General features: G+C 43.2%; 1 protein-coding gene across 5 annotated transcripts in view; it reads right to left on the bottom strand.

The window, feature by feature from the left end:
* Nucleotides 1-22996, bottom strand: part of ryr3 (ryanodine receptor 3) — a 42141-nt gene that overhangs the window by 3940 nt on the left and 15205 nt on the right. For 2 of the 5 annotated variants that reach the window (XM_088361367.1, XM_088361365.1), the window contains 74 exons: nt 22821-22925; nt 22298-22401; nt 21833-21916; nt 21615-21774; nt 21400-21544; nt 21110-21315; nt 20857-21031; nt 20579-20787; nt 20361-20524; nt 20242-20290; nt 20009-20169; nt 19723-19885; nt 19267-19353; nt 18890-19116; nt 18601-18813; nt 17960-18539; nt 17697-17897; nt 17056-17158; nt 16804-16938; nt 16170-16443; nt 15979-16093; nt 15776-15908; nt 15584-15687; nt 15152-15287; nt 14906-15089; nt 14704-14806; nt 14508-14628; nt 14268-14437; nt 13834-14054; nt 13388-13478; nt 13063-13203; nt 12644-12807; nt 12425-12503; nt 12253-12342; nt 12054-12197; nt 11923-11985; nt 11756-11831; nt 11372-11495; nt 11182-11297; nt 11060-11127; nt 10873-10994; nt 10727-10776; nt 10325-10385; nt 10013-10251; nt 9829-9910; nt 9447-9577; nt 9255-9373; nt 8548-8746; nt 8388-8482; nt 8176-8321; nt 8009-8096; nt 7828-7920; nt 7488-7655; nt 7327-7386; nt 6744-6878; nt 6516-6628; nt 5663-5759; nt 4677-4789; nt 4551-4602; nt 4418-4474; nt 4234-4333; nt 4079-4158; nt 3853-3929; nt 3698-3771; nt 3359-3373; nt 2759-2839; nt 2596-2684; nt 2395-2523; nt 2222-2326; nt 2073-2154; nt 727-2006; nt 592-644; nt 370-532; nt 118-204 (listed from right to left, as the gene is read on the bottom strand). In XM_088361367.1, the coding sequence (XP_088217493.1) occupies nt 118-204; nt 370-532; nt 592-644; nt 727-2006; nt 2073-2154; nt 2222-2326; nt 2395-2523; nt 2596-2684; nt 2759-2839; nt 3359-3373; nt 3698-3771; nt 3853-3929; nt 4079-4158; nt 4234-4333; nt 4418-4474; nt 4551-4602; nt 4677-4789; nt 5663-5759; nt 6516-6628; nt 6744-6878; nt 7327-7386; nt 7488-7655; nt 7828-7920; nt 8009-8096; nt 8176-8321; nt 8388-8482; nt 8548-8746; nt 9255-9373; nt 9447-9577; nt 9829-9910; nt 10013-10251; nt 10325-10385; nt 10727-10776; nt 10873-10994; nt 11060-11127; nt 11182-11297; nt 11372-11495; nt 11756-11831; nt 11923-11985; nt 12054-12197; nt 12253-12342; nt 12425-12503; nt 12644-12807; nt 13063-13203; nt 13388-13478; nt 13834-14054; nt 14268-14437; nt 14508-14628; nt 14704-14806; nt 14906-15089; nt 15152-15287; nt 15584-15687; nt 15776-15908; nt 15979-16093; nt 16170-16443; nt 16804-16938; nt 17056-17158; nt 17697-17897; nt 17960-18539; nt 18601-18813; nt 18890-19116; nt 19267-19353; nt 19723-19885; nt 20009-20169; nt 20242-20290; nt 20361-20524; nt 20579-20787; nt 20857-21031; nt 21110-21315; nt 21400-21544; nt 21615-21774; nt 21833-21916; nt 22298-22401; nt 22821-22925 (10623 nt within the window). Of the gene's footprint in view, nt 1-117; nt 205-369; nt 533-591; nt 645-726; nt 2007-2072; nt 2155-2221; nt 2327-2394; nt 2524-2595; nt 2685-2758; nt 2840-3358; nt 3374-3697; nt 3772-3852; nt 3930-4078; nt 4159-4233; nt 4334-4417; nt 4475-4550; nt 4603-4676; nt 4790-5662; nt 5760-6208; nt 6309-6515; nt 6629-6743; nt 6879-7326; nt 7387-7487; nt 7656-7827; nt 7921-8008; nt 8097-8175; nt 8322-8387; nt 8483-8547; nt 8747-9254; nt 9374-9446; nt 9578-9828; nt 9911-10012; nt 10252-10324; nt 10386-10726; nt 10777-10872; nt 10995-11059; nt 11128-11181; nt 11298-11371; nt 11496-11755; nt 11832-11922; nt 11986-12053; nt 12198-12252; nt 12343-12424; nt 12504-12643; nt 12808-13062; nt 13204-13387; nt 13479-13833; nt 14055-14267; nt 14438-14507; nt 14629-14703; nt 14807-14905; nt 15090-15151; nt 15288-15583; nt 15688-15775; nt 15909-15978; nt 16094-16169; nt 16444-16803; nt 16939-17055; nt 17159-17696; nt 17898-17959; nt 18540-18600; nt 18814-18889; nt 19117-19266; nt 19354-19722; nt 19886-20008; nt 20170-20241; nt 20291-20360; nt 20525-20578; nt 20788-20856; nt 21032-21109; nt 21316-21399; nt 21545-21614; nt 21775-21832; nt 21917-22297; nt 22402-22820; nt 22926-22996 lie in introns of all 5 variants that reach the window. The other 3 variants (XM_088361364.1, XM_088361369.1, XM_088361368.1) reach the window with 3 other exon arrangements.

Genomic DNA, 22996 nt, shown 5'->3' on the forward strand with positions numbered 1-22996 from the left:
TAAATTCAAAAAAATGTGGTCAAATTTTCATACACGAGTATTTTTATTTTTCCCCCTTCCAATGTAGACAAATGAGATAATCCACATGGGAACTTTTTTTGTTGCTGTTTTGTTTACCTTGTAGAAGAGCAAAATGAAATTGATGGCGAAACAGACAAACAGAGCCAGGAAACGCAGATTGTAGAAATTGCGAGCCAGGTAATTCTGTCAAGAATACAATACATGAGATTAATCGACAACAAATCGATTAGCAAATTAATCATCTCCTATTTTAACAGTTTAGAGGGATTTTGTTTTAACAAGATTATCCAAATTTTCTGATTCCAGGATCTCAAAAGTCTGGTACGGATGTGTCATCTGGGGTCTTACCAGCATTTTGGTCAGGTAGACATCCAGCGTGGAGAAGACTTTGGACATGAAGGCAGGAGAAGCTTCTTTGGGTCGACTTGATTTCGCTTTAGGTTTCTCCTCAGCCGGTGGTTCCTCGGCTTCCTCTTTCTTAGCTTGATCTTCCTTCTCTTGGTTCTCTGTGCTGTGTGTGTGTGTCATTGTTAGAATCTGACGGTTTTGTACTTTTCCCGAAATACTCACTCTGCTTTCTCAGGTTCACTCTCAGGAGATTCATCAGCCTTGGCAGCAGTTTTCTAAATCACAGAGAAAATGATTACTCAGCAGAGATTTGATGATTTCAATGAAAAGAGATGAGTTCAGTTAGGAATAACAAACCTTGGGGTCTGTGGTGGAGGTCTCACTATTGACTTCAGAGACATCCCCCAGTCCGTGCTCCACAAGTTTTCCACCTTCCCTCTTGGGCACGTTCAGCATGTCCAGCATCGTGTCAACCTCAGCTATGTCTGTCGGTGGAACCATAGTTGCGTCAGAGGTACCTGAAGATTCGACGGCCTCTAATTTCTCTCCTTCAACGGTATCTCCATGGATGCCAAATTGAGTGGGATCGGGCATATTCCCAAGGATATCTGTCACTTTGATGTTCTTGGCACCTTCGACCAAACCGCCGCCGAACATGGAAGACCAGATAACGTGGAAGAAACCAAATATGAGACTAGCGATTCCTTTGAAGAAGCCAGTGAAGAGCATCCAGAAGAAAGAGAAGCAGCATGTGATTATTTCCCTTATGCTCAGCTTCTTGAGTTTCCTGAGCTTCTTGCGGATATTTTTCACGGAAACAATATGGCGTGCGTGACGCAACTTCTTCTTGATTGATCGACACGCAGAAGTGAAAGCGGAGGCAGATTCTGAGGAGCCATCTTCTCCAGCCAATTCATCCAGGATGGTGAATCCCTCCTCCTCATCCTCCTCCTCCTGTTGCTCCACAGCATCAGGTTCCGAGATCTGCGAGGCTAGTTGCATCTCAAAAATGGTGTCCTCGCAAAAATTGACAAACATCTCCATCTTCTCACTCTCGCCTCCCTCATTGACCACGTCAAAAATGAACTGGCGCTTGGACTCTTTGACTTGAGGCTTCTCCCATTGTTCTCGGCTGGATTCGCTTATCTCAAAGTACACCCGCTCGATACGTTTTGCACTGCCGTTGATTTCGATACGCCCCAGGTAGGGCTCGAAGTAGCTCAGCACACTCTCGGCCAGATCCAAGAAGGCGGCGAGTCGGCTATCGTGCGGCATGTGCTCGGAAAGGTTGGTCAGCAACACGGCCACATTGAAGCCGATGTCTTTCGCCGGTTCGTGGAATCGCTCCACAAATTCCTTGTAGTTGAACATGTCGTTCTCGTCGGCCTCGGCGCAAGAAAGCAGGAACCCGATCTCCAATTGGCTGTACTGCTTTTGGCTCTCCATGGATTTCTGAAACTCTTTCTTTGAGATAACTCCCTTGCACTCGGGGTCGTACTCCTTGAAATTATCCGACGTTGTTAAGTCCTTCAACTTGAGGAACATATCAAAGAATTTCAGGATCATCTCGACATTGTTCGAAGACTCCACCAGGGTGTCCACCATCTGCTTCCCGATTGTTCCATTCACAATGTTGCCTGGAAAGATAACGCATGTTTTCATAAAGTTGCACCATTATCAGTTCACTCCACCATCTATTTTACCTTCTAGCAGAGACAGCAGCATGACAACCATGTCTTTCTGCAAATCCATAAGTTCCTTTAGCAGTTCTATCTGACTGGCATCCTACAGGGACATACGAGATGTGTCCTCAAACAAAATAATTACAATTAAAGCAGTAAGCAATAAGTACCTGAGAAAGTTTCATCTGCATGTTGGCAAAAACATGCAAGAAGCCCACCACTGCATCCCACAATCTGCTGTGAGCAAGACTCTGCTGGTTCCCAATACAAGGGCCCTGAAAGAATGCTCATCATTAGAATAAAAGTTGATTTATAGCTAATTAATTCGCTCAGTATTTGTTACCTGGATATATTCCGTCAAGGAGTTGAAGATCTGCTTAGCCACCGATAACGCTTTGGAGAAGTTAATTTTGCCAGTTTCATCAATGATGTCTTTGCCAGAGTAGTACCAGTAGAAGTCACTGATTGATTCCTAAAATGGAAGACAATATTATAAAATCTCTTTTTTTTTTTTTTTTTTTTTATATTTGTGCTATAAACTCACCTGAAGGCGGAGCAAGTAGTCAACAGTGCTGATAATAATATTGACCGTGGTTGTGTTTCCAGTTTGAGTTCTCAGGAAGTTCTGGAACTCTAATGGAAAACCATATTTATTATTTTTAAGTGTAATAATAATAATTAAAAAAAAAAAAACGTCATAAACTTACCCCCATTGTGCCCCTCACATAGAAGTTGCAAAAACCGGAACAGATCTTTTGTAAACTCGTCATTCAGTAACACCTTGGAACCTTTTGAAAAATAATATTTTGAATTTACACATTATTTCGTATCTTAATGTAACAATTTCCCGAGCAGCAATGCGTACAAAAGCAAGCAGCAGAGGTTATATGCTGAAAAATAATATTTCAAGCTTAGTGGCCTTTAGATTGTAGGTCGATGAAGGATTCATCGTTTCAGATAAGAGCTGAGAACACACAAAAGTACAAACATTCACTTCAAATTCAGATTAGATAATCCAGCCAACAAAGCCATAAGTATTAAAAATCAAGATGAGTTCTGTAAAGCCGATATAGCCATCTTCCCAAAGTGGAAGTTCATGGGTTTAACCCATCCTTATAATTAAGGACGATTAAGTCGAATTAAATGTTAATAAAAAGGAATGAATGGGAACAGAAATAACACAAAGTATTAGCAATAGCATCAATTATTTAGCATGCATTAAGGTTAGTATAGGAAGTCGTAGAGCGTTATGGAAACATTCATTATGAAGCAGAAGCATATGAAGATGATCTTAATTCGTTATTTACCCCGCTCAGTGTGGACTGCCATCGATGTTTTTATTTTTTCAATGAGAGGAAAGAGACAAACAATATATGAAGACATATGATGACAGCGAATTACAATACAAAGAATTATGGAGAATACATTGGAGCCATGCAGTTAAAAACGAATTCCGGAAAAACCCGCCTATGAAACGTGTAAGAAAATTTCATCATAACAGATGAGAAAAAAGCAATGTTTTTTTTTGCTGTTAAAATCACCTTGTTTGTGTTTTAAGACCTTTTTTGTTTTTTTAAATATATTTTTACAATAGACTCATTCAGACTCTGTAAATTGAATTCCAAATAACATCCATCAGGACTTACCTGAACCTTCCTCTGTCACCATGCCGAGTCCTTCTGCCTTATTCTGTCTCTCAAATGCATTCAAGTCCAGGACACTAGCAGAAAAAAATCCACAAGTTCTACATTCGAGAGTACTTTTTTTTTTTCTTCGTATGAATAATGAAACACAACTATACCTGCACGACTGCATCAATCCTGAGAGGCTTTTAAAAAAGCTTGCATCTCTTTTCTCTTTCAAGTAATCCAGCATTTTCTGTGTGTGGGGGGGGCAAAATGAGTAGTTACAGCATGCTACCGTAAATTTCGGACTATAAGCCGCCACTTTTTCCGCAAATTTTGAACCCTGACTTTTAGCTAGTGCGGCTTATAGTCCGGTGCGGCTTATAGTGCATGCACACTCACTTGCTGAACTTGCACATTGCCTCCGTTTAAGATGGAAATGCCGAGTTTGAGGGTACAAGTCACCATCGAGCCCAGGTGTCCTGATAAAATGAGTCCGATAAGAAACCGACGACACAAAAAAGTGCATTTTTAAACAAACTGCCAGCATTTTTCACCTTTGCTAGCGCTAATCATCTGCAACACCATCTCGGCTGCCCCGCGAGCGTGAAGCCGAGCCTGCTGGTAGAGAATCTTCTGTTTTTCCATCTCCTTTTCCTGATGGTCATTAGACACACAGATAGTTGATAAAATGATATATTTTTGAATCATCTCACAGTAATTATGGACTGAGGCCTGCACCTCAAACGTCTTCTCTTTCTCTTCTTCATCCTCTTCTTCCTCATCCTCTGCACAGCTCTGCAAACATGTACATTCTGTTCATCTCATTTTTTTTTTTTCTGATTACTTCATAGGTGAATGGAATGAGGCCGACCTTTGCCATCATGTCAGCGTATGCAATATACAAAGGATCTTCTTCTAAGTGACTGAAAAAAAAGAGATGTTAAGGTAAGAAAAAAAACCAGACTTTCTGCTATTTTTTTTTTTTCCACTACTGCACCTTCTTTCCGTTAGAGCGTTGTGGCTAAAATGGAGGATGAGTTGGTGTAGAGGATCTGGCTGAACTTCAGCCACCTCTTCTTCATCCTCCTCCACAATTTTCATGGGAGTTTTCTGCATAGCCCCAAAAAAATGCAAACAGTGAGATCTCGCATAATTTGAACTGCAACAACCATTTTGATCTCATTACCACTTTAATTAATTAGCATGTTCAAAGTGACTCATGCAGATGCAATTGGTCATGGCTAGATGAATCGTGGGAAGGACAAAATGAGTAAAAAGGGGGGTTTACAAACACGTGCATGTTATAGCAAACAGCCATCCGATGATAAAATGGATTTGATGACATCCCAAATCGCTAAATGATGAGGTCACTGAAGTTTGGGCAAAAAAATCAAATCGCTTGACTGTGTGATTGATTTGTCAATATTTGCATCAAAACTAAACGTATCCTGCATCTCACGGGCCCGGCCCTAAAATGTAAGTAATCTTTCGATAATCATGTCGACAAATGAAAACGACTCTTGACGAGAAATTTCTGAAGACTCGATGACGACACGTATGATCTCGCGAGCATGCCACTGACGTCACGTCCACAGAGCCTACGTGATCACGCGACAGACTTACAGAAAACAGCCAAAAAGGACAACTGATGGGTTGGATCCAGATCTGACAGCCAACAACATGGAGCGACGGTGTCTAGCGAGCGGCCCTCCTTACCACTGCGGTCAAAATGGTATAGCCTGGCTTTCTAGAGCCGTGAGCGCCAGAGCTGACCCTGCGTCTCCTGAGTCGATCATGCAGTCTTTGACCTCGGGCCGATCTCTGTTTGAAGGCTTTGCCACACCTAGAACGGGGCGCCCTCGACGCTTTGGGCGAGGTGCGCTCCCAAGACTCGAGGGGCGCAGAGCTAAAGAGGCGATCGGCGGGCAGGACTGGCAGAGGGGTGCCAACGCGGGACACGGGCGAGGTCCGCCCAGTACTTACTGCCAAATCCTGAACTAGTTTTTCCTCAAAGGAGTACTCCTCTGCCTCTATCCATATTCTTTGATAGGCCGGGATGTAGAGGTTGATAGCACGATGCCTGGGAAAGGGGGAGGCAGTGGGAAGGAATGAAGGGAGGGAGGGAGGGAGGTAAAGTGGCATTAAGGAGGGTTCTGGTGAGGTTTGGAAGGTGATAGAAAGGAAAGATGAAAGGTGGGCTTCCATAATAGTGCATCTCAGGCAGGGTGGTGTGGGATACACTGGCTTTTCTGACTGGTCATAAATTGAAATAGAATCTGTCAGATTGAAAAATAAAATTCAGAAATATAAGCGCTGAATCAACTGAGAAAAAGAAAATACAAGAAAAACGACTTCCGACTTTCCATTTTTTTTTTACTTTCAAGGGACAATTCTGCAATTTTTGACTCATTCTAGATGACCAATCAGAATCAACAGTGCTGCAAGAACCGGCCGCTCCGACAGCCCGGTGGATGAAAAGGAGGAGGGGGGTTGAACGGATGAAACATTCGCCCCATACTTTCACTTTACCGTCAGCAGCGAGAACAAGCGGTCAAAGCTGTAGGCTTTGAATGCCCTTTCCAGCCAAACCTCCCGATAGCCATTCAGGAAGTAATTATTATTTTTGTATCTGAAGGGAGGGATGAGGAAGTATTATGCAAGAAGACAACACAGAGGAGATCATGTCATTAGGGAGGTGGTGAGGATTTTCATGGCCACACTGTTTGTTATTTAAAGTTAGCCTGAGAAGAAACAAATGGTCATGTCAATAATTATTGACATTGTCTTTATTATTATTATTATTATTATTATTATTATTAATCAGGGAGACTCTTACCTAGGTAGATTATAAAGAGGGGCCATTCGAAAGCAGGCCACCACGGCCCGTTTACGTTGTTTGGACAGCAACTTCTGCCACACACACTTTTTATTTCTTAAAGGCTGCTCCACCTGTACAGCAAAAACAGCTAAATAAATTCTGCTCATGTAAAAAAAAAAAGATATAATGTAGTGAAATTATTATTTTGTATTCAACAGCATACATATTGTGTTATTGTTTTTTTACCTGTTCCAGATGGAAAACTGCGGCCGAGATGCTCTGAACCCGATCCACCGTGTGTTCCGGGTTAACTGGCTCGTCACTCTTCATGGTGATGTCTTTGTAGAGGTTCAGCTGCCACTGGACTGCCGGGTCGTCAGACTGTAGGTAACGCGTGATCATGACGGTCGAACATTTGATATAGCGTTTATTTTACATGGATTACTGAAGAAGCTCATGAGTCTGATTACTGTATTTTCCAGACTATAAGGCGCATCTTCAATGAATGGCCCATTTTAAAACTTTGTCCTTATATAAGGTGCACCGGACTATAAGGCGCACCATTAATGCATCATGTCAGATTTTTAATCCAAATCAAATCATTCTTCATTTTATCTTTTTTATTTCAACTTCAGATGCAACAAATGACTTTATGATCACAAAATAATGATCCATAGTCTTTTTGATTCATGATTCATAGTCTTCAGCGGGCCACTTATGATTGATTTCATGACACAATGCTTCAGGCCAGTTTAAATTTAGGAATTTTGGTCCTTATAGTGCGGAAAATACGGTAAACTAAATTTGAAAGTGATGACATCCAATTTACCTTATCCTGCAGATGAAGGTTCTGGCGCAAGTAGTCCTTCACTTCATCATCAGTATCTTTCTAAGACCAAAAGAGAACATATGTCTCCATGGAAAACTTCAATTCTTTTCGAATGAGATAAAAGTCCAGCTCATAAGAAAATGTTAAAGGGGTAGGCCCACCAAACTGTAACGGGTCTTAGCCAAGGAGATGAGCTCCTGGTCCCCTGGCGTGCACATGTTGAGGCCGATGGGCAGCATCTTCTTCAGCGCGGCCACAATCAAAGAGGTGTGGATGGAGTAGTACTCGCCACGACGACGCTTGTGCTTCCTCTCCTGGTCGCCACCAGACTATAAAATACAACTTATTTCCCCCCTATTTCAACGATGCAATAAATTCCCCGTTATGTGCAATAGTTAATGGTCCATTTTGTTTATATCAGATTAATAGAACAGTATCTTAGGCATCCATTGAAGCTGGAAATATAATTGTCATAATAATAATTGATGTTGCATATTTTACCTTGGACAGTTTCGCCTTGCCTTCTCCAGTGAGCAAGCCCAAATTATTGATCTCATTCTGCACGACAAAATTTTGCTCCTCACGCTTAAAATTCTAAGGTCAGCAAAAAAGAGAAAAGGATTATTTCGCAGAGTTTGTCAGGTTCATATAAAATGATAGTTTGGTGAATAACACGACTTACATGCGACTTGCACCAGAGGATGAAGATATCTGCCACCATTCGAAAGAGCTCAGTGGAGTCGGTATCAGGCTCCTTAAGCCATCTCGATCTGGTGCGGACCAAAAGATGATTATTGCCTTTAAGCTAATTTAAATCAGTGCAAGATAAATATATGATATGGATTGTACCTGTTGATGTCCACATAGCGAATAAGCATGGGGTAGAAGGCATAAAGGTCTCGGCAGAGCACGGCAAACTCGTCCAAGATGAGAAGCTCTGCCTCCTGATTGTCACTTTTGCCGTCAGCCTTCAATAATTCCTCCTCAGACACAACCTATCAATGATCATAAAACGATAACAGTGGCGAATCAGAGGAAATGACGAAGCAAGTTGCTCCTACCTTCACCGTCTTCTTCTTCAGTTTCTCAAGTGTTGGTAAAAAGTGGGTTCTCAGCAGACCAGCTTCTGCTTTACTGATGATGGGCTGAGAGTAGACTACACATGGAAAAAAATTTGGTTTTAGTTTCTTTGTAGACATATGGCTTTGTCTAACGTCCTACCTGCAATCCTCTTCATCCAGGGGGCATCCTCAATGCCCAGGTTGTTGTTGAGGAGCTTGAGAATGTTCCCCAGAATGATGCTGAGATGCTCTGATGTCACCATGGTGCAGCACTCGCCACTCGCAGGTGGGTTTTCAGGACCTTTTTCCCACCAGTAGGACAGGTAGTTGCACAGCATGGGCAGGATCACTTCAATCACCTGTAGGAGAAAATCAGCAAAGCTGAACTACAAATTCGATTGGGTAGATTTTTCTTTGGATAGTCCCAAGATCAAATACCGTATTTTTTGGACTATAAGGCGCACCGGACGATAAGGCGCACCTTCAATGAATGGCTCATTTTAAAACTGTGTCCTTATATAAGGCGCACCAGACTATAAGGCGCACCATTAATGCATCATGTCAGATTTTTAATCCAAATCATTCTCCATTGTATCTTTTTGATTTCAACTTCAGACGCAACAAATGACTTTATAATCACAAAATAATGATCCATAGTCTTTTTGATTCATGATTCATAGTCTTCAGCAGGCCACCTATGATTGAGTTCATGACACAATGCTTTGGGCCTGTTTAAATTTAGGAATTTGGTTCATATATAAGGCGCATTGGATTATAAGGCGCACTGTCGGCTTTTCAGAACATTTTAGGTGTTTAGGTGCGCCTTATAGTCCGGAAAATACGGTATTTAAACAGCCAATTTTTGACCTGTGGCATCTCATTGTAGCGGGCACCAGTCTCCGAGACATCGTTGACATCCTTGAGCAGCTTGTCAAGACGAGGCATCTCCGGACACATTTCCTCCACCGTATCAGGCATACTTAAGACTAGAGAGGTAACACTATCGTTTAAAAAAACATGTTGCAGTGATTTTGACAAGGTTTATAAGTGGACACTGACTAGCCCTCTCGCGTGGTGTCTTGGTGTTGAAGACAGACAGTGGATTGTGGGTGTTGAGATGAGGTTCCAGGAAAGCTACAGGCATGGCGCCCACTAGAGTGGCCAGGCTCTCACCAAGTGCTGGCAGATACCTGCAAGCCAACATGGATAGTGTGTACAGTCCATCTAAAATTAAAAACAATGACAGTCATTTGACAAATTTGAGTTAACTACCTTGAATTTCAACAGATGCTACATCAAGGGAAAAGCACTACTTTTGTCTAATTGAAGCTCCTCAATTCAGTTCAATAAGATGGCAAAAAATATTTTTTAGGTAAAAACAAAAACAGTCAATAATGTGTTGTGAGATTGGTGTACTTTGACAATATAGATGAAGTTGTACCTTTCCACAAAAATGTTCTTTCCTGTACCCAGGTAGTAGTAACAAGTAAGGATTCGGTAGCAGGACAGCTGAACGTCATCCACTGAAACAAATCCAACGTATAGTTTCGATATACAAATTTTTATATAAAAAATAAAATAAAACGCAGACTGATTCAATGTTGGAGCTGGAAATAGAAACTCACACAGCAGGTCCACACCAAAATCATGTGTTTTGATGTGATCAAATACGGCAGTGAGGATAGGCACAAGTGCAACAGTCACGTAGTGAATGCTCTGACTGACGCTCTTCATCTGGGCACGCGACTGCATGAACTTCCCCAGTTTGAGCATCTCCAGAAGCTTCTCCAGGTCTTCAGCTGCATTATCAAAGAAGGTCCGAAACCCTGCTTTGACCAGCTCTGTACCTGACTTCATCACTGTTCTGAGAGACCAATTGCGCAGAATTAATTTACACTTATGTATTGTCTCGGGGAAAAAAAAGGAAATATACTTGCCTGGTGTCAAGTGAGTGAGTTAGAATATGAAGGCAGCTCACCATCATTGAAGAGTCACTTCCTGTGATAGAAAATGTCGTTAGCAATGTAGTAGCATCCTTTTGATAATTCAATTACCGTATTTTCCGCACTATAAGGCGCACCGGATTATAAGGCGCACCTTCAATGAATGGCCCATTTTAAAACTTTGTCCGTATATAAAATATATACATTTGGCCCGCGGGCCGGACTTTGGACACGCCTGCTGTAGTGGCTCAATATTGGTCCATATATAAGGCGCACCTGATTATAAGGCGGCTTTTGAGAAAATTGGAGGTTTTTAGGTGCGCCTTAAAGTGTGGAAAATACGGTAGTATGACGATAAGATGCAAGACAGAGATGGTGAAAGTGGCACAGCCTTACCAAAGAGGGAAATCCTGTGTCTGACAAGAGCTGCCAGTTTACAGAAAAGGCTGGAAAAGAGAGATTCGATAGCGGAGGAAAATATAGAAGGGAATCTTGTCATGCAATGAAAGTAGAGAACAAATCAAACATCTACAACATGGTACCTTGTGACCATCTCTTTTTCTTTGTTGGAAGCATAGCCGCAGCTGCTAAGGTTCTTGCTAGGCGTGGACAGAAAGTAGAGGCAGTGGTTCTTAAAAGTCTGATCCGTCAGCGGGAGCAACACCTGAACACAACGTGAGGTGTTTAATGACAACATCAGAGGAAGGAACGGGGAATATCTTTCCAGACCTTAGCAAAGAACTTGATTTCTTGGTCATGAGGTGATTTGTCAGTCTTCCCACTGGTGGCCATTGCCTCTGAAAGGACAGCATTTTAAATTCCTTCCTGGATTTAAAATGTTATGAACTCACCAAGGTGTGCGATAAACTCCTGCGCAGAGTCGACACATTTGAGCAGCCTCTTGAGAAACTTGTAGGCAAAACGCTTCTCCATGGATGAAGAGTCCTGCTCCAAGTCTTTCAGACCTCTGTGATATGGGCCATTAAAATTGGTGACTGACTTAATTCCAGAAACTGGATTGTCTTGGAAAATCAGCCAGACCTTGTTATGGAATAGCCGCTTATCTGCAGGAACTTGAAGAGCTCCTGGGCCTTCTCTCGATCTCTGTACTTCTCTTTAGCAGTCAGGGTATCATAGGGTACCAGCAGTGGGTGGCTCCCTCCTCCTGGTGGGATGCATCAATTCATAATCAACATGGACAAAAAAAATTATAACATCAAGATATTCTAAAAATAGAGTACCGTATTTTCCGCACTATAAGGCGCACTAAAAACCTCCAATTTTCTCAAAAGCCGACAGTGCGCCTCATAATCCGGTGCACTTTATTTATGGCCAAAGTTTGGGCCATTCATTGAAGGTGTGCCTTATAATCCGGTGCGCTTTATAGTGCGGAAAATACGATAACCACAATATAGCATAACATACCTTTGCTCATGAGTTCACTTTTCTTCTTCTTGGCCCAGATGTTGTGATAATTTTCTGCAATCACCTCAACCATGCCCTGGAGGTAACAAAATGTGGCAAATGACTTTTGTATAGATAAATAGTCGAAAGCTGTGGTGGTGATCTCGATATCAGAGACAAAAACGAACCTGCAGCTCTCTGGACAACGTGAAATTATGCAGGTCTATTGGAGCAGGAGTGTATCCATTGACCTAAAAAGTGATTGAGCAAATATTTGAGAACGGCTATATCCTGATATCATTTGCATGAGAAGGATTACCTGCGTCTCTGAGATCTTTCGCTGTTTCTCAGTTTCCCGTTGTTGGAACAAGGCTTCTCCCTCCTTGGTCTTCTCAATGTTCCAATCCATGGCCAGCATGCTCTTCAACGACTCCCTCGCCGGCCATCGGTAAGTTTCTTTTTCCTACCAAAATGTTTGTGTTTATTTCCGACTGCCACTTGGTAAAAACTATATTTACCTTTTCGCTGAGAGATTTGTAAGGCTTTAGCAGTGGATGCTTTTTGGCATGTTCATCCATACTATCTCCATGTTTCCACCCTGCTGACACCTGGAGGAGCATGACGATGTTCAACACAAAACATGATTCGCTCAAGCGTGAACATAACGTCTCGACATCTGCCGGGACCAACCTTCTCTGAAGACCACTTGTCATGGGAATGCTCTGCATATTTGTTGGCAATGTATTCAAGTTTTTCAGGTAAGGAGATACTGCAAAGAGAGTATCAGGAATTAACGAGACGTTTTTCACAGCGCTCTGAAAATGCGTAACTCGTAAACATTCCGAAAAGAAATCGTTCATTTTATTATCTGCAGTTTGGTTCAGCGTTAATCTCGAGGTCAGCACTTACTTGGCAGTATTGATGGGTTTGGGGTCAAAGTTCCCCTGCGCGTCGACGGACGCTTGGTTCTCCAATGTTGTTCCTAAACTGGCATCCACAAAGTCAGGTGGCAGGGCTCCAGCGATGGCACAAAGGCAGGAATTGGCCATTTTGAAGAGTTCACCATCGTATTTCTATGAAGAGAGGTCATCCAGTTGTTATACAGGTCTACTCAGCGACTGCATGGATGAAGTCAGTGAGGACGAGCGATAAGTGGAAAGGGTCGGCCTGTCACGGATTGATAAAAGATTCATGTGTTTTAGCACCATGGCTCACTGCTGACTCATCGAGCTTTCACTTGCTGTGATTTCTAAGAAGTTCTCAAATTTGAGGTTCCCAAACAGAGGACAGGTGTTAGACCATGAGTGACAATCGGAAGAAAATGACACCTTTTGAGAGAGTGAGTCAAAAATTCCCCAGAAGAGTCTCTTGGTGAGAAGGAGTTCCTCCTCTGAGGCTGTCCCAAAGGTGTTCATCCCAGATGGCAGACAATAATATTTCCAGTTCTGTTCGTAGTGGTTGGTCAGCAGCTGGAGATTAAAACACAGAAGAAACCTACAGAGATCTTAAGTGGCTACTTATGTTGCTTTAAGGGTACTAGCCAAACAAAAGACCATAGGATTGTTATGCTTGCAGTTTTCTGGCAGCTGAGCAGTATCAGCACGATTTATTCTCAGTGCCAATATGGAATTGATTCGGTATTCAGAATCTTACCCTTAGAGGGACGCTGCAGTATTCCGTGAGCATGGGAACATCAAACACCAAGCGTCTGAGCAGCTGCTGCATCATGGAGGGACGCAGATGCCTGTTAAAATGTACATGAACGAATTAGGACTGTAACTATTGAATTTTTTTTTTAGAATCGATTATTCTATTGATTTTTTTTTCCCCTTCGATTAATCGGATATAATCATATTAGTGTTAAAGTTCATTCGAAAATATTTTCCCTGATAACTGTTTATTAATGTTTTTATTACTTTTGAGACTTTGGGATTTGGACAATCTTGTTAAAAAAAATATTAAAATGCGATTAATTTGATAATTAATCTGTTGTCGATTAATCGTTTGATTTGGACATTTCCAGAATGAATATATGAAATGTAGGTCAAACGAAACATACTGTGGCAAATTTAGATTAAAGGTATCTTCTGCAAACTTACTTGCAGATAGTTAGCAGGCACTCCTGAATAACATCTCTCTGTGCTTTGGTGAGCGAGCGTCCTTTGGAGAGGCGATAGATGGTTTGAATGGTGGCGTCGATCAGCTGGGCGTAGTGCTCCGTGTTGGCGAACAAGGCAGCGCAGCGGGTCAGCAGAGGCAGCAGAGCTGAGCCGATGTACCTGTTCATGGCTAACGCCGTCTCAGTGGTACTAAGCACTTCCTGTTTGAAAATATAAAGTGATGTACTCCAATAAATATATGTACCGTATTTTCCGGACTATAAGGCGCACCGGACTATAAGGCGCACTGTTGGCTTTTGAGAAAATCTTCGGTTTTTAGGTGCCCCTTATAGTCCAGAAAATACGGTACATAATATTTTTATTGGACAATGATTTTGGATCCTTGACGGAAAAAATATTTGGTCCGTATTTACCGTGTCTAAAGAGGCAGCAGTTTGGAGGTCAGGCAGGAAGCCAACCTCCAACAGCTGGAGGAGAAAGCTTTGGTCCTCGATACCGTACACCCTATCCAGGAAGAGCACCATGGGGGCCTTGTGATCCGGACAGAAACAGGCTGACATATCTGGTTCGGTCACTTGGCCATCTGTGGTTTAGGCACGTGTTAGTTAATAGTTGCGGGTGTTGGGAGCGGGCAACTTAATAAAGCAACACACCTTTATTAACGACAGGCTTTGTGAGGGGTATGCTGATGACGCCAACCAAATCTGTGGTGGGAACCAGCGAGCGTAGAATGGCTCGAATTCGGAGGGCTTCACCTTTACCTTCATTGATGAGCTGTTCGAGACATTCAGGTGAGAAACTCTTCATTTGTGTTGAATCTAATAGGATGATATTTTTTTAAAGCCTTACATGCATCTCTGGAGCACAGCGACCTAGCAGGTCAATGAGGGCAGAGTAGAAGGACATGATAGCGTTGCCCATATGGATTATTTCCTCCTCTTCTTCACCAGATCTTAATGACATATAGATAATGTTACATGATGATGAATAATCTGCTCTACAAGTCACCTAGTTAAGATCACAGTTTTGGATGAAGAAAATGGATTCTCACCCAGTGGTGATGGCAGCTGAGGGTTTGGGCAGGTCTAGAGCAGGATCCTTCGATATCTTGATGGCTTCTTTCATAGCCGCTAAAAGACCGTGACCCCCTTCTCCTCTCAGAGCAGGACCGAAACACTCAGGACGTCGGATCAGCAGCTTCACCACCACATTGGCGTTTTCCTCGACGCTCTCGCCTGACAAAGGCAGCAATATTTGATTCGGAATGAAGATGAATTTTAATAACTCATTCACTTACCATTGCAGAAGACCGCAAACCTCAGGAAGGACAGGTATCGCTCCCCTTCGATGGGGTTCCAACCAAGGTCTGGGTAACCCTTGGCAACCAGCATGGCACAACTCTGAAGACCACATCCTGCAAGGTACGTCACCACCTACACACACACACGTGCGTGCACACACACACTTTCAATTTGACTCCAGAACATTTTAGTCATACACTCTGTCAGTGACAGTTAGTTTGATGGATTTGCTGAGCAAGCAACATCTCACGGTACAAAGTCAGATTTAATTTTATATCATATATATTTTAATAAACTGAACATTTACATTTTGAACTTGAAGGCATACGGGTGCCCGAGAACATGGCTTCTCTAAATTCAATATGTGATGTGCCGCATGGAATTGAAACGGTGAGTGTTAAACAGTTTCCAATCCGAGCAAAGCTAACCTTTTCTAGATCTGGTTCCTCCAGGGCTAAAGCAAGCCCGTTGTTGTCCATCACAGATGATGCGGCAACATCCAGCGGCGTGGAACCCCGCATCGCTTCAGAAGCTACAAACGCACAATTTTACACACACTAAATCATCTTTTTACATTTATAACTCTACTAGGATGAATTAAAAACATCACCACTACCTACCCAGCCCAACACTGCTGTTCTCCAGCAGGTAGCTGAGATGGTCAAACATGGCTTTCTGGTTCTGGCGGCTAATACGGCAGAAATAGCACAAAAAGCGACAACAGCTTGCAACCATTTTGGGGAAGGCAATTTCCTGCGGATGAAAAAAAATTATGTTACTAGCGTGAACCTGATTTGTTAGCATGCTTGAGTAGACAACCAACCTGAGACTTGTCTCCTCCCAGCACATTGACCATGACCTGCATGACAGTTTCATGCATGCCCAACACTCTCATGAGGTTTGGATGCTGGTAGAAAACCTTATTGTTCATAATGTCCCTAAAACAGATGATTTGTGGAGGTCAGTTCATTCTGTCCACACTCAATATATTCAGGAAAGACTTCATGGTCCTACCCCAGTCCATCAATCATCAGCTTTTCCTCCTCCATGCCCATGCGAACAGACAGCAGAGACCTGATCTGACCCAGCGAGGCCAGTAGGTTAATAGCATCCTGCACGGACGCGGCACTGATGGTGTAGGACTTCTTCATGGCCCGAAGAAGCTCCCCGATGCCGTCATACTGCCTCCTTAGCAAGCTGAACATCACTCGGACCAGCTCGGGATCCTGCATGTGAGTCTCCTGGGCCCAGGTGGTTATAGTCTGGGAGATAAGCTCCTTTAAATTGGCTGAGGAATGGAAGAGGAGGAGAATAAATTTGGGTTGTGCGAGGAGAGCATCATGAATTCAGTTCGATCAGAACCACGTTTAGAAAAGGTGAGCGAGGTCACCGAGTCGTTCCGAATCACATCTTTCCACTTTTGAAACTTTCAATCATTCACAACTGACGCGGGAGTCCGCCATTAAAATTTATAGGCGTGTCTTACACAGAATGTCCATTAGTCTTCTTTTATGCAGAACAGAACATTGACATTTCTCTCAGCCAAAGAATAAAAACGGAACCGTCAGGCAGGATTCTATTTTTGGAATTTGCGAAACCATTGCCCGTCTAAATATAGTCACCGTGTTTAAACTAAAGAATGGCTCACTGGGGGATGCTTGCTCTTTCTCTTCAGGTTCCTCTTCAGTCTTCTGAGGCGGACCCTTGATCTTGTACAGCAAGGCCAGGAGACGACCTTTAATTGATGTGTCCTGCTCCACTTCGTCCTCCTCCACTGGGATTCCTGCAAGGAGAAATGCATTTCAGTGAGATGGTCTCCATTCCAACCAGTAAAGGAGCGTTTTATTTGTTAGTTTTAAAAGGCATGCACATTTTATATCATCAGCCGGCGTGGACTCACCACAGTGCAGCTGCAGTTCTTCATGGAAGGCAATGAGTTCTTCCTGCAGGTCCTCAGGACAGGGGCAGTCGTCGCCTGTGGTGAAGTTCAACAGGATGTTGATCTAAAGGAAACAGAAGAAGGAGCTAAAACAGGTACTAAATGAGGGTAAATATGATTTTTTTAAAAATGGCTTTAAATTATAAAATGTTTTTTTACGTTAGTCTTCCAAAGAAACAATAATGAAAGAAAGGGATTAAAATTGATATTTATTTATATCATATTTATTTAATATATTTGCAAACAGATGGGGAAAACCAAAGACCATCCTTTCATTTATAAAATGAATACATTTATCAAATTTATAAATAATATATTTTATAGATTTATAAGAATGTATAAAAATTCTTTTTCATTTATAAAAAGTTATTGCCACCACCGCTACTAACCTTGAAATGAGCTTGTACACAATAAATCCTTTTATTAAAACATGTATTGCTTCGGGTCTACAATGTTTGGAGACTGAGAGAAGGTAACTCCCCAAATTCAATTTAGTCTAACATGCCCAAGATCGTCTTTGGGAATACAAATGAAGTCTTGCAGTGAACAGATTTTTTTCTCCCCGGCGATATAACATTCTAACATGTCAATGGCGTCATTACCTGCTCTTGTGGAGGTGAGCGGAACTCTTTGGTCTTCTTGGCCGTGACAGCGGCGGACATGTTGAGCGCCAGCATGAGTTCATTGTAACGGAATTTCTGGTTGTACTGCAGCTTGGACACAAAGTTGTCGGAGAAGGAAACGATGGCTTCGATGCGGTGCTTCAGCTCGCAGTCGCAGAAGTAATGCAGTAGCTCGCACATCTTGAAAAGAAAGGAAGTCATTTAAAAAAAAAAAATTGTGATTCATTTACGACTCGTCTCACCTGACGTTTGACGGACTCAGGCAAAGACTTCTCCAGAAGGCCCCGGACCGTCGCCTTGCTCTCCTTGGCCTCTCCTTCTCCCACCTCTGTGGCCTTCTCCTCACTCAGATTCTCTCCGCTATCATCCACCTTTGCCTCCTCACCCTCCCCAAACACGTTGGGATCAATCAAGAGGAGAATCAATCTCACCTCCTCGCTATTTAACACACCCATGATTAACAAGGTTCCGATTAGCTTGAGGATGGGCACAAACTGGTACTCCACGCTCCCGCCCACCGGGTCCCTTATGTGGATCCCACCACCCTGCACGGCTTCAGTAAGCATACTGATGGCCTTCTCTTTTAAGATGCCCAGGGGTATCTGAGGACTGTGGAGATACTGCTGGCGCTTGGTGCCGACGATCCCGGCGGGGGAGAAATTGACGCGAGGCTTCAAGGACGTGCTCAAGCTCACGCCGGGTAGCGAGTGTTTTTTACTCTCATCGGGGAACAGCTTGATTGAGCGGGTCTCATCCGTCACAGGGATGATGAACTCATTGTTCATCATCAGGCGAGCCTCTTTTGCCGTTTCGAGATGAATGCTGGAAGCAAGAGGAACAATCAGCGGTGCCATTAATAAATCGGACTGATCGGCTCACAAACCTGATGAGGACATTGTAGAAGCCTTCCCTCAACATGCCGGAGAGATACTGATTGTCGATGGTGTAGAGGAGCTGAGATTGGTCCAAGTGGCTGCAGAGCGCGTGAGCTACACGGGTGTTACCAAGAGCACAGAGGGCACAGTACAACTTGAGCGTGTGATAATGGAACTTCCTTAAATCTTCATATTCGGATAACTCCAAGATGTCCAAACACCTGAAAGAAGCAGGACTCATGACCAAGAGCTCCAGATAGCTACTAAGAGGAGTTTAAATATTTCATTACGGTCTACCTATTTTCCTCAGGTATATGCACAGCCATCATCTGCAGAGGTTCCAAGCACTGAACAACCCATCCGTGTCTTTCGCTGACTCGAGCCGTCTCCACGCTGAGGAAGGTGTTTGGCATGCGGCTCCACAGCACCGCCGAAATGGTCTGCACGTCCAGTCGCGGCGGGCATTGAGGCACCGGGTTCCTGTGCTCGCTCTTGAACATAGCTGAAGAGATTGGCATGGCATCCTGGAAATAAGGGGGACAGGAGGACGGGAAAGGATATCAAGGTATTTCTTCTTTTCATATTTGATTGTATCTGCTGAGACTCAACAAATGTGCTTGGAAAGAATTATTTAGAGTCTAAACAATTTAGACTTTAGCCGGTGAGATACAAACCTTAATCTTGACAAATTCAAACTGAAAAAGGTTTGCACAGGTGGGCCGGACAAACACAGCAGGGAACAGCTTCGTGCTTGTCTCCACCTGGAAAAAAAATTCTCAACATATGTGGTGGAAATCTATAAAGGCTGATTTCATCATCTTAAAAAGCTGGAACAAAAGTTATTGTGCAAATGCGTCTCCCCTAGAACTGCAAGTCAGAATTACAAGTCTGCAGGAGTAATTTACTGCAGTGCAAACTTGTTTCCCGTTAAAAAAGACAAATTGCTAGAATGTTTGTTGAATACAAATGTGTCCGGGCAAGTTTATTGTTTTGGAGCTGAGAGCAACACCAGTAGAAATCCTGTCGTTTAGAATGAAGTGATTGAATTGCTAAAATAATAAGAATGAAGTATATAGTACGAAAAATACGGCAATAGACTTTTCTGTATTTATGCGCGCCTCATTTTTTACCTGATAAGTGGTCGACAGCTCCTTGCCGTTAGCAGTGAAGGAGACGAGGCCGGTAGCCAGGTCCATCAGACAGCCAATCTCCACGTCAGAGTTGGAGCGGCTGGATGAAGAAGGGCTGACTGCATCCGCCCCGCACACCATATAGCAGTTACTTCTCTGGACACTAATGTCGATAAGAAGAAAAAGAGTGCTGAGAGGGTAGACCTCCCCCCCGCCATCATTTGTCTCCATCAACGTGCGATAGGCTACGAGCTTTCATTGAGATGGAGAACTCTCGGGTACTCGCCTCTCGTGGACTCGGCCCCTCTCGTCTCCCAAGGTGACGGTGACTGTTCTGGTTTTGTGGAGGTTGAAGTTCTTTGAATAGTAATGATAGTCCGGCGTGACCCAGCCCACCCACACCAACGCAGGGTCCTGCCCGGCGAACACTCGAACCGAGTGGTAGTACTGTCATGAGCATAACCCAAAGATTAGACAACTTTACATCGAGTAATTATTAAAGATGTTAAATCGGATTACAGTTGTGATGCTCCCGTAGTCTGTAACCCCGTATTCTTTTGGAGGATGGCTGCGGAGAAGAAATCATTTAAGCCGACGGAGCAAATCAGCACCGATTTGGAGTTGTAAAAATCCCTGACCTGAGTTTCGATGTTTCCTCAAGTAGCACGTCTGCAGAGAACAACTCCACGGGCATGCTCAGTCGGCAGTAGATCATGTCGTTGTTACTGTTCTGGGTGCCAAATGTCTTGTGGGTGACTTTAAGGCAGGGAGGGCTGTCCACCGTCCCGTCAATCCTCGTCACCTGAGGAAGCCCAAGCGAGTAAATCCAGTCTCAAGAAAATGATTTATAAATTACCTCAATATCTCTGTGATCCTGGGGCACATTGACAAAAGTGGGCAGGCGTTTGCTGAACCACATTGTGATTTCTCGGTTCATGTTGACAGCGAAGGGCTCAAAGCCTTCTTGAAGGCCACACGTGGTGTAATATTTGAAGGTGCTGGCGTCCTTCCCAAGATTCATGCGGCCGATCTGAGACATGCCCACGCTACACACTGGGATAAAACCTGAGGAGGGAGGGGCCGAAGTTTTCCGATTAGTTCAAACGATTACAACACAACTTCACGAGCCCTCACCGTCTTCCGTGTCGAAGTCAGTGAAGCAAAGCTCGGAGCCTTTGTTGGTAATCAGGAGCTCGCCATTCAGGGTAAAAATAATCGATTTGTCCTCCATGTTGATCATGCATCCCACTACGTCTCCTTTTTTCCACGGATGCCCGAAGTAGCGGCTCCCGGCGTGTAAGCGTCGAGCCTTGAGATAAAATAAAATAGTTAAAATTGGAAAATATAAGATCTTGTTTCCAAATTCATGATGGAGACTGTGCGCTACCCTGTATCCATCAAAGACAAAGGCCTGGTCATCTGTTCCAAGTTCCACATCAGGTCTGCAGCCTGGCCTGGCCCAGCCAACCTTCATATCGCCCCCGGTCAGGGCGTCAAACTCAAAGTACCACTTCCCGGTTTTCACCGCGTAAATTTGCTCCACGCGGAAGAATCGGAGAGTCTCAATGCTCTGATTGTCCGTCACGTGGACAGCTGGGAGAAGGTCATTCAAAAGAACCTTGTGAGCTCTGGATGCAAACTGTTAATATTGAAAAAAACCAAATAATCGTTACTTACCCTCCTGGTCTGGAGGGTCGATTTCATATCCATAGCCAACCATGGTCCTGATGGCTTCCCTTAAACTATCTCGATTGGATTTCTTCGTGCGCTCATCCAGTAAAGCATATGGCACCAACCGAGGATTACGTCTGCTTTTTAAATCCTGCCGCAAACAAATTAGTCATTCACTATCAACTTCAAGCCAGCAGAATGTAGAGCAAACAGATTTCTACCTGCTGGATTCCGTAAGTCCATCCTTGTTTAATTCTATCTTTGGCCCACACGTTGTGTGCATTCTCCGCTAGCTTATCAACCAGAACCTCCTGACCTACAGTCAGCTTCACATCAGAAAGGTCCAGAGGGGAAGGCTTATAACCATTGGACATCATGTAGCTGGAAACAGAAGATCATGAAGATCATGTTTTGCAAACTCGTGAAAAAAATGACTTACTCTTTGGGAAGTTTGATTTTCTTCAGATCATCCTCTGCATGAATATTGACCTGGGCGACATGACACCCAAGAGCCACAAGGGTCCTGTGAATAAAATAATATAATGTACATTACATTAATAAAGTGAATAAAAATGATAACCATTAAAATAACACTTAGTATATGCATTTGCCAATTTGATCTAATCTATCATCTACATTTTTACTCCAGCTTATTATGAAATGACAGCCTACAAATGGTTTTGGAAGTAATGATCGACCAGTACGATGAACCAGATCATTTTTACGACATCTCTGCAAGGCGAGGTCGCTTAATTGAGCCAAGGCCAATGTTTTAGTACGTGCGACCGGAGCCAGCACTTGGCTCACGTCGGCTTGAGGAGCAACAGTTTCTTTCAAATCAATACTGAAATTTGCTCAGCAGATGCAAGTCGTTATATGCATTTTTTTAATAAGGTGGCCTTACTTAAGTGTTTCACTGGACATCTGCAGGTTGTAGTTCCTTTCTGTTTCAGGCAGCTTGGGGAAATCAACAAGGCACGGGTGCTGCCTCTTGTTGTCATCCCGAACCTGAAAATCATTTTATGTAAAGTACAGTACCATATTTTCCGAACTATAAGGCACCCATTTTAAAACCTGGTCCTTATATAAGGCTATAAGGCGCACCATTAATGCATCATGTCAGATTTTTAATCCAAATCAAATCATTCTCCATTTATCTTTTTTATTTCAACTTCAGACGCATCAAATTACTTTATAATCACAAAATAATGATCCATAGATTCATGATTCATAGTCTTCAGCGGGCCACTTATGATTGATTTCATGACACAATGCTTCGGGCCAGTTTAAATTTAGGAATTTGGTCCATATATAAGGCGCACTAGACTATAAGGTCGGCTTTTGAGAAAATTTGAGGTTTTTAGGTGCGCCTTATAGTCCGGAAAATATGGTACGTGGCTTCTGCTATACTGCTGCTGCAAGTGTACCTTTCCATACGTCCATCCCAGCTCGATCTTGTTCATCCCCCACAGTTCGTGAATGTTTTCTGCCAGCTTGTCCCGAATGTTGTCCATGTGAGGCGGAAGAACAACCTGCAGAATGGTTCGGCAAGATGAAGTCATTTATGGTTCAGTCATACTTTCCACAAATCAAGCACTTTTGA

Source organism: Syngnathus floridae, chromosome 19 (assembly GCF_059516105.1).
Source record: "Syngnathus floridae isolate MCC-2025c chromosome 19, RoL_Sflo_1.0, whole genome shotgun sequence".
NCBI lineage: Eukaryota > Metazoa > Chordata > Actinopteri > Syngnathiformes > Syngnathidae > Syngnathus > Syngnathus floridae.